The sequence below is a fragment of the Microchirus variegatus genome (assembly GCF_963457635.1).
Source record: "Microchirus variegatus genome assembly, chromosome: 2".
NCBI lineage: Eukaryota > Metazoa > Chordata > Actinopteri > Pleuronectiformes > Soleidae > Microchirus > Microchirus variegatus.
The window spans coordinates 6,500,385-6,510,203 of NC_139803.1; the positions used below are offsets into that span (position 1 = coordinate 6,500,385).

The 9,819-nt window shown below is 40.9% G+C and overlaps 1 protein-coding gene across 1 annotated transcript; it reads right to left on the bottom strand.

Moving 5' to 3' along the window:
• Window positions 1–749: 749 nt before the first annotated feature.
• Window positions 750–7,383, bottom strand: ccni2 (cyclin I family, member 2). The gene is made up of 7 exons (XM_083908020.1): window positions 7,248–7,383; window positions 6,480–6,636; window positions 6,238–6,372; window positions 5,901–5,975; window positions 5,676–5,816; window positions 3,195–3,521; window positions 750–2,127 (listed from the first exon to the last, which is right to left on the bottom strand). The coding sequence occupies exons 2-7, from the start codon at window positions 6,591–6,593 to the stop codon at window positions 1,807–1,809; spliced, it is 1,113 nt and encodes a 370-aa protein (XP_083764146.1). The 5' UTR covers window positions 6,594–6,636; window positions 7,248–7,383; the 3' UTR covers window positions 750–1,806.
• Window positions 7,384–9,819: the final 2,436 nt, after the last annotated feature.

A 9,819-nucleotide genomic window follows, 5' to 3' on the forward strand; every position in this document is an offset into this window, starting at 1 on the left:
ACTTTCCATTCAATGCATTAATAAAGAAATGGAGGCTTAACTATTTTTTATATGATGATTAATACATTTATATTATAATGTAATAAAGAAAAAATGCCTTAACTATTTTTTCTGTGTTCACTAATAAGTTAACTAGTTAACTTATTATGTAACTATTACCAATCATAGCCAAAGTAATAATGATTGTACTTGTAGATAGTTGTTACATGAATCATTGTACAAAATTTGAAGGCAATATCTCCATCAGTCTGGAAGATAAAGCCCAAAGTGTGTTATTAGCATAATAAATTAATTAATTTGCTAATTAATAATAAAGCTACAAAGATAGGGATAATTCTCAGGTGGTATGTGATGCCCATGCAAAATTTAAAGCCAATACCTGCAATACTTTGGAAGATACAGGCGAAAATATGGTTTTTATATCATTAATTAATTAATTAATTAATTAATTAACTAATTAATTAATTAATTAATAATAATGGTAGATAGCTCAAAATCAATAGGGATAATCTACAGGGGGTATGTGACCCATAAAAAAAATAAGAAAATGTAATCTCAAACGCCTTTCCAGTTATCGCATTGATGGCTAAAATCTGCGGACGTGGACACGGACGCGCGAGACCGATTCCATAATATCCGCATTTCTCGCGGATATAAAAACGTCTTTTTTAACATCATATGGAAGCTCCTTCCACCCTCTGACAATCCAGACAATGACACTTGTTGACTTTTGAAGTCATAGCTTTATTTCTGTGTTCAACAAAAACAGTCAGAGAGATTAGCTGCCTCAGTATTTGGAGGAAAATGGAAAGAAAACAAGAACAAAAACAACAAAAAAACTGGTGCAGCGTCAAACTCAAGACGCCGACTGGACCAGTCGCAGCATATTTATCCTTTTTGAAAATAAATCGACAGTACCCAGTTCACATTTTTTCTTTAAAAAAGTACCGGGTTCAGACGTCCTCTGAACACACGGAAGACAGACGGACTGACTGACTGCAGCAGCCTCGGGAATCCAGACATCAGCCAAAAATTCAGTAACGTAATGAAACACTGACATTTCAGGTACAATTATTGATTATAAACATGATGTTTGTTAAGAACTGAACTCCTTTTCTGAAAAGGTTGCTCATGTTTGATATGTAACAACTGTTGCATAAAAAGTAAATCATTACAGACTGAAGCTTTAAAGATATTAAAAAAGGAAATGTGCAGCATTTAGTCATCGAAATTAAAGCTTTCATTTGGTGAAGAACGAGTCATCAAAACAGTAGACGATGTTAATAAGTACAAGTAAAAAGATTAAAATAATAAAATATGGAAAAATATATATCATTATTTGAATAATAATAAAAAAATAATAATAATAATAAAAGTGCTATGGTGGGAACCCGAGCACCGAAACGTCTCGCAAACAAAACCAGGATCGACTTTCAAACGTAGAAAACGTAAACGGTCTCGGCCTGAAATTCACCTTTTATAAAAAACACACAAACATTCTCATCCTTTACAAACACAAGGTGTGATGGATTTAAAAGAAGATAAAGAAAAGAGGTGAAGAAGTGGCGTTATTAATAAAAAGGTAGAGAACTTAAAATGGACCAACATTCACATTTCAGAGATTCCGGACCATCTCTCCTCGAAAGTCGTGCACTGATCGCCTCTAAAACCAAAATTTGACCACTATTTTTTACCAGTAACATTATGGGATATTAAACCATATCTACCACTTTAGTTACTTATTAAACTGAGGATTAATGTGCTGACTTAACTTCATCTTAACTCGTCGTGTGGACGAGCCTCGCTCTAGTTGACAGCAGGATGCAGAGGAGGACACGGGGACGCGTCTTTTTGCTGCGCGCCGACGTCACTTCCTTCCGCCTCCTGGTTCGTCTCCTCGTCGTACAAGCATCGAAAACCGTCGTAATACTCGTCGCAGTCTCCCTGCTCGCCGCCACTGCTGCTGTTGCGCCCCCTGCTGGCCGCCGCCTGGCTCCACAGTCGCTCGTCCTCGGGGATCTGGCTGCTGTCGAAGATGTAGACGGCGTTGGCTGGCAGCGAGAACTCCAGGCTGTGCAGATACTCGTCCACCATCTCTTTGCAGTGGATGAACTCCACGCTGTCCACCTGTAAGACGGGAGAAAGGGAGGGGAAAATGGATGTAGTCGTTGATTAATTGTTTTGTTTCATATTGCATTAAAATAGCCTCTTTCCTTTTTTAATTTTAACCAAATCAAAAGGAACTGTTAACTGTTAGACACCAGTTTGTTCATGTAGATGATGAATGTTCTTTTCATCTTGTACAACATGTTTCCTCTCGTCCAGATTATTTAAAAACAAACACAACCTAAATTGTCATTGTTACGCCAGTATGACAGTAATTGCGCTACAGGAATGTCAGATATTCCTCTCCTCGGGGGGGGGGAAACAGCTTCTACTTTGGGGTCAGGGAGGCAGTCGCTAGCCCTACATTTAAAGTTCAACTTAAAAACATTCCTCTAAGTGACCTTTGAACCCTAGCTTAGTTATGCTGCAATAGGCCCAGACTGCAGGGGTTAAACATCCATTATTCTCTGTCTCTCTGCCTCCCCACGTCTCAATATACTCACATTTTCTGTTCTTATTTTACAGGTATGTTCCTGATTCCAGAGCGTCAACATCCAGACTTAGTTTCACTATTAATATAATTATTATTGTCATCCATCCTTCATCTACAGCAGAAGTCTCAAACTTGAGGCCTGTGACGACATATTCAATGTTTTATTATCGTTATATACAACTAATTATAATTGTCTCCATGTTATTATCGATAATTCTGTTTTATTTCTGCCTGTTTTTTGTTATTTATAGATTCATTTTTGCATCATCACCCTCATCATGTGACACTTGAGACTAGAAGGTAACTGGCCCCAGGTCATTTTGAGTTTGAGGCCCCTAATCCACAGATTATCCTATTCTGAGGGTCGAATCCCAGATGACGTTGGGAGCGAAGAGGAAATGTTGCATCCTGGATGGGGATGATGAAAATGATAATTATGCACATCCATCTCATCAATCTCCCCCTCCATCCCACCTCTCTCCTACCCTAACAGGTCATCTGACAGAGTATATGTCAGATTTATTTAGTTCCTTATCATTCATTATACAACATTCCCACTCGCACACCTCCACCTCCACCTCCGCGCTCCTCTCACCTGTGCTTTCTTCAGCAGGTCAGTGAAGACGGAGAACCAGTCGGCGGTGAGCGCCTCCAGCTCCAAAGTGATGATGGCCAAGGCCAGCGTGGAGCCTTTGAACTGCCAGAGCTGGTGGCAGGCCATACAGTGCTGCACCTGCCTGGTCCACAACGCCACCTGGAAGCCCGGCGGCCTCTTCTGATGCCGCGGCACCAGCCCCAGCCCCAGCCCCGCCGCGCACGGCACATCCACGGGGTCGGCGGCGTCCGCGTCCCAGCTCGCGCCGGCGGCGAGCCCGATGGACGGAATGAGGTGGGGGTGGCCGGAGACGAGCAGGGCGTGGAACTAGAGGGAGAGGACACCGAAACGTTAGCATAACAACGTCTGCGTCTTGATTTCATATAATCCATGTTAGCAGCAGTCGTCTGTGATTCTCTTTCCTTTAACCCGACAGATTAGAGCCAAACCCTGAGGAATCATTGTGACCATGTGATCGTGTCGTTATCGTGCAGTGCTTTTCCCCGTGTTCCCGTATGAAGGGAGAAGACACTTCACAACCTGAGGGGGGCAGAAATGTGCTCAAATTCTTTTCGCTTTGTTCATCCTCTTTTTAAGCTGTAGCAACAAAAACAAGCCATGGCTTTCTGAAGGGAGTGGAAACGTGCAGTTCAGAAGTTAAAACACAGTGAAGGTTTGCGAGCGTCACAAAAGCTGATTCTGCCCCTCGACACCTTCACACGGGTGTTTTTAGATTAAGAGATTGAGAAGAAATGCTGTAAATCCTGTTTATTCCATATCAACGTGTCATTGTGGAGCGTCTGTGAATGAATCGCTGTTGTTTTATAGACAATGAAGAATTCTACTATTTATGAACGCAGAGAGAAGTCGTGTATTTAATGTGAGAATAGTTCAGATATTTATTTGACAAAGTATTTATTTGAAGAGTATAAAAAGAGAGGAAAAATGTCTTTATTTTATTATATCTTTTATTACTTTATTTTAAAAACTCTTGGATTTTTTGTACGACTTTTAGTTTAGAAGTGAGGACAATTCTAGAGAGACCTTTTCACACCAGTGTCAGTCTAACAAAAACGGTAAAAGTGCCATTTTCCTTTTTGAATCAATTAAATGTGCCAAATCCTTTCAGGTAACAGTTGATGGTTTGTGGCTTTAAGAAGAATTTGAATCCTGAATTTATTGATTTACAACAAGGCCTGGGAATATTTCAGATTAGTAATCTTCCAGTCGTGCGGATCAATACAGAGCGTTGTTTATGTCAGTTAAAATGAAGGCGCTGCGTTCACAAAGCAGCGATTATGTCTCTGTCATTCGTTCATTCATTCACTTTTGTTCTCGTTTTATAGTTTCTGCATTTGTTGAATGGAAAATATTTGTTTTTTTATGACTCATTTTAAGCCACATTTTCACAGATAGTTTTGGATGCACTGCAGATGATAACATTCATGCCCCGCAGCCCTTTGCAATTTAAATACAGACATTCACGTACGTCACACCGTCGTTATGAACACAGATGGATCCGAGCACAGCAGCCACAGGCGAGACGGTTAACGTGGTTACAGATCCAAGCCAGAGAAGGAAACAATACTGTGCCATAAACTTGTCATTACAGCCCACAATCCACAAGATGTTTATGGATAAAAACGTCCATTTGTTCTACATTTTCGCAGTCTGATAGCGTCGTTACCTCTGGTGGCATCAGGGTTCGGGTGAGAGTTAGAAGTGCCTTGGCCTGGCGAGAGGAATCTCTAGTTCACATTTCCGGTGATTTGCCAATTACACGATTTAAAGCGGTTATTATGAGGGTTATGTTCGACTTAAAGCTGCTGTCAGAGATTCTCCTGAGTCCTCCCTACGTCACCTATATTATAGTTATTATTCACAAAGAAACAACGGCCAAATCTTACAAACAAAGAGAACAATCTCTGGCTCCTGGTAGCTGTTCAAATATATAGATTATTAACACATACGTTAAAGGTTTAAGTCTTTATTCCATTGAATTAGACCTGGAACAAGCCGTAAAAAGGAGAGCAGACACTGTAGTACAGTGTATAGAGCTATTATTAACCGATTGAATCGTTTGTTGTATGGAGCAAAAAAACAAATTAATTAATTAATCGATGATCAAAACAGTCGTAATTGTTTCAGCTCTAAAAGGTTTGGTTCTATTCTGATGTAAATCAACATCTAATCTTTGATTTTCTGTTTCATTCATGGCTCCTGTGTTCATTAAAAAGGGAAGGACATACTCTGTATTTTATAATTATTATATTAAAAGGGCACAAAGAGTCAAAACTGGGATAAATGCACAGTCTTTACTAGGACCAAGTCTTTACTGAGGGGTGATGGAGGGTATATGTGTGTGTTAACTTAACGCCACCTTGATGCAAGAAGCATGATGTGTGCTTTTGTACAACTGTGTTTTAGGCCAGAGGTCCGGTAAAAAAAAAATTGTGTTTGCCTGTCTAAGTCCTAACTTACTATGTGAATGAAGTCGACGGCCGTGGCTGTGTACAGGTCCCAGTGCAGCTTGTCCAGAATGATCCTCTCCATGCGCAGAATCTCTGCCGTCGAGAAGCTGCAGCCGCTCTGCACGACCAGGTCTCTGACCGAACCGATGACCTGTTCACAAACAAAACCAAGGGATGCAAATAAAACATACACTCTTTTCAAATAGCATTCAACTCAAGTGTGTGCTTTATTTACCTCATCTTCTTCATTGATTTTGGCAGCAAGGACGAGCGAGGTAAAAGCGATGCATTTCAGGTATTTTGGTTGGGCCTGTGGAGAAATTACAAAGAAGAAGAAGTTAACTTGAGAGCAGATTTGAACTTTAATCGGTAAGTGGATTTGGGAAGCGAGCACATTCAAGCTTTAATAGGATTTTAATGGGACATTTATAGTGCTTTTTTTGTTCCAGGTTGCAGAGGATTAACAGATCTGCCGCTGTAATCGAGTTAAAGCAGCTGCTCAGTCCTAGCAGAGATAATGTAAAGGAAAGACAGTCAAACCTACAGGTAAATGAACTCCACTGTTGAGTTACCTTGACCGTGGACAGCAGGCGGTTGAGGACACAGACCCCTAGTGCAAACGTCTCAGGACAGAACTGGAACAGTCTGCTCATCTCTCCGAGCCACAGGATCATTTCTTGGTGTTGGGACGAAGAGATGTCGGCGCCCTGTGTGGTGGTCAAAACAAAGGAAAAGAAGGAATGATTAAATACAAAAAAGTGACCAAGGATGATACACAAGGATACACAAACAACCGTGTATCCCCTCCGCTCACCTGCATGCATCCGTTCTTGAAGACGGGCACCTTCCAGAAGCGAGCCTCTCGGACCAGGGCGCCCTCCAGCGAGGCGATCAGCCGACGGCTCCCAGCAGATCCTGGATTCTTCATCGCCAACACGGCACAGGCCAGGCTGCAGCCACCGCACACACACCTGGACGAGGAGGAGGAAGAAGTGAGTTTTTAACACAAATCAGAAAGTAAACAATGGACTCTCAGGGTGTCTGTGACCAAGGAAGACTAAGGATGATAAGATTAAAGAGTGTGAGATGGTAAAGTGTATCTGTGGGAAGCGGAGTGACCCTGGGTGCCTGGATTAGATTAGATGAGACAAAAACAAAACATTAAGCCCAATTTTTACTTTCATGTGTTTTCTTAAAAACATTTCATGATCATGAATTCCCTAAAAAGTCTCATAGTAGTCCTTTATTGGGTCTGTTTTTGACGCACAATAATAAAATTAATATCATGAGACACAGTTGTTGTTCAGCTTTGTGGAGAAGAAATAAGATGCAGCAGGAAACTGAAACTGGCGACGCAAAAACCGTCTCCATTTTTCGCCATTTTTGCAGACTTTAAACAGAGATAAATAAAGCAGATGTGGATGCAAATTGCAAAGTAAAATCAGTGTTGTGTGAGATTGTGATAGAAGCACAGACACAGACAGAGTCTGGGCGGGATAACGATCTGCAGCTGCTGCAGAAACACACTCCTGCACAGTTGTTGTTGTTGCTGCTGCAGACACAAACACTGTGTGTTTCTTACCTCTTTGTCTTCAAACGCAGTGACTCTCCTCGACGACACGGGCATTTAAACGGCTGTTTTCTCCTCTCACTTTACACGTACTCCATATATACTGTAAACAACAACAAACAAACAGCGGGATCCTGGCGGAGGAAACGAGCGCCGAACAAAAAAAGCTCTTTTTGCGACGAATTTCCGCCAAACAGCCGCATTCTATTCCACCGAGCGACTAAAAGAACGAGTCGGCAGTGTTTTAAAAGGCGCGCAGTGTTTGCGTTAACTGCGCTAAAGGCAGAGAAATAAGCGCAAAAACAAGACAGGAAGCAGCGACGCACAAAAAAAGAAAATCTGTGAGGAGTCCACGCCCCCCCAGCTCCCTTGGCTCCGCCTCCCCCCGTGACGTCACTACGTGTCTGATCCATAGAAATGTGTTAGTGGGTCAGACATACGGGACCCTGCACACAAAATGGTCGAGCTTTTCACTGGAAATGGAAGACTATCAGTCAACTGTGTGTGTGACACATTTACTGACTTATTTACAGACATTTATAATCTTAATTAACTCATTAATCTGCATAAACAATGTCTGCGTGTAGTGGTATTTCCATTTTATGCAGAAGTGTGTCTTCATGTGCAGTTTTTATTGATAATGTGCGCTCATAACTTGCTCTTTGTCAACCTCTGGTGACTGTTTGTCAGTTTTATTTAATGCAACTCTGAAATTTAAGCACATAATATGTGTTTTGTGTTGTTCACAGACCAGTGGCGTATGCAGAAATGACAGAAACAGCCAAAAAAGCTGTTTATTAAGGCTGTACACAATCTTCAGGCTGGCAGAACCTCTTTGACTCTCCAGTACACGTAGAACTGCATCATTTTATTGCACAGCTCGGCAAAAAAAAACCTACTCATTAATCGGCCAAACAATGTCTGGGTGTAGTGGTATTTGCATTATATGCAAAAGTTTGTCTTAATTTTCTGTTTTTATTGATATTGTGCACTGATAACTTGCTCCTTGTCAATCTCTGGTGACTTTTTGTCAGTTTCATTTAATGCAACTGTGAAATAGAAGCAAATAATACGTGTTTTTGTGTTGTCCACAGACCAGAAATGACAGTACAGAAGTGGGTGGACCATTGTGTCACAGGAAAAGGAAAAGTGAAAGTAGGAAACAGGCAAACATAAACAGACTGAATCGCGGAACTGAATCATTTTATTGCACAGATAATAAATAACAAATAAACCTAAACAGCAGATAATAATGTTTTAACCCTTTACACCTAAGCCTCAAAGTGCTTTTGCCCATTTTTCAAGAAAAACCTTCACAATCTCCCAGTTGTTTACAATTTACTGCATGTTAAAGTACTGTTTTAACAATTTAAAAAGCTTTATTTTAAAAGAAAATCCCACTGTACTTGTACATGGTCACTGAAGGCCACCATAGTTCCCCTGGTGCGCTTTCTTGCAGTCTCATCATTAAATGTCATTAATTATTATACAAACAAACGTAGATCACACATTCTTACAAAACAACAACAAGAAAAATAATCTGTAAATAATCGTGGGTCCTTTCAAACAGCAGTTCATGAAAAACTAATTTATTAAGTATATAATTTGAAGCATTAAAGATAAAGAATAACTGAACCTGATCTGGGTTTATTACTATCTTAAATTGTGCTTTCTCTAACACATTGGTTTTCAAATGAGGGTCCATAATCCACACTGTTAAGAAGCTAATATAGTTTAATAATTCATAATTTAAAGTATTACAGTGTACACTGCATGTGTAGGCTGGTATTTAAAGGCAAAGCAGAGTGCGACAGAGCATCGCACCTTAAAAACAGAACCATCTGCACCGATAATGAATCTAATCTGAGATTGCGACACAGGCCACTGTTGCAATCCTTTTTAAAACACAATGGTTTGTTGTCTTTCAGCTCCACCTAATCTGCAGCAAATGTGTCATCTACCACGTTTATCCTGTTCTATTCAGCGATCATGTATCACACGACGGTGTTGACGTGTTTCCTGTTTTCATTTATTCCTCAGAGCTTCTTCTTCTTCTTCTTGTTGCTCAACAGTCAGGGATTTGTTTTTGCTTCACAAATTCCTGGCAGCCTCTCTCTCTCTCTCTCTCTCTCTCTCTCTCTCTCTCTCTCTCTCTCTCTCTCTCTCTCTCTCTCTCTCTCTCTCACCCTGTTCAAACCTGATATTTTTGGATTCTGCCTGAAAACAGACGTGTTATTCAGGCCGTGCAGCTCACGTACAGACGACGCACAGTTCCTAAAACCACGCCAGGCAACAAACATCCAGTGTTTCTCTACGTTCACCCTGAGTCACCTCATGCAGCTGCCTGATAAAACTGTCTGAGTGAACCAGGGTCAGAACGCCATACAGAGATACAGTGACTGTGTCCTGTATGAAATCACTGATGAGGGTTAATATCAAACTTTCTCGGGCTCAGATCATCTCATATCTTTGTCCTTGTCCTTGGGCATCACATGGTTCCATGCATACATGTCTCTTCCCTGTAATCTGAAGCTGTTAATCTGACTGGCAACGACGTAAACTGTTGATATGCATGAAGCTGTGG

Coding starts and splice junctions, on each gene's coding strand:
- ccni2 (XM_083908020.1), bottom strand. CDS start 6,593: ATGAAGAATCCAGGATCTGCTGGGAGCCGTCGGCTGATCGCCTCGCTG. Junction 5,976..6,237: donor GCCTGCTGTCCACGGTCAAG/GTAACTCAACAG, acceptor ATTTCTCCACAG/GCCCAACCAAAATACCTGAA. Junction 2,128..3,194: donor ACCTGCTGAAGAAAGCACAG/GTGAGAGGAGCG, acceptor CCCGTCTTACAG/GTGGACAGCGTGGAGTTCAT.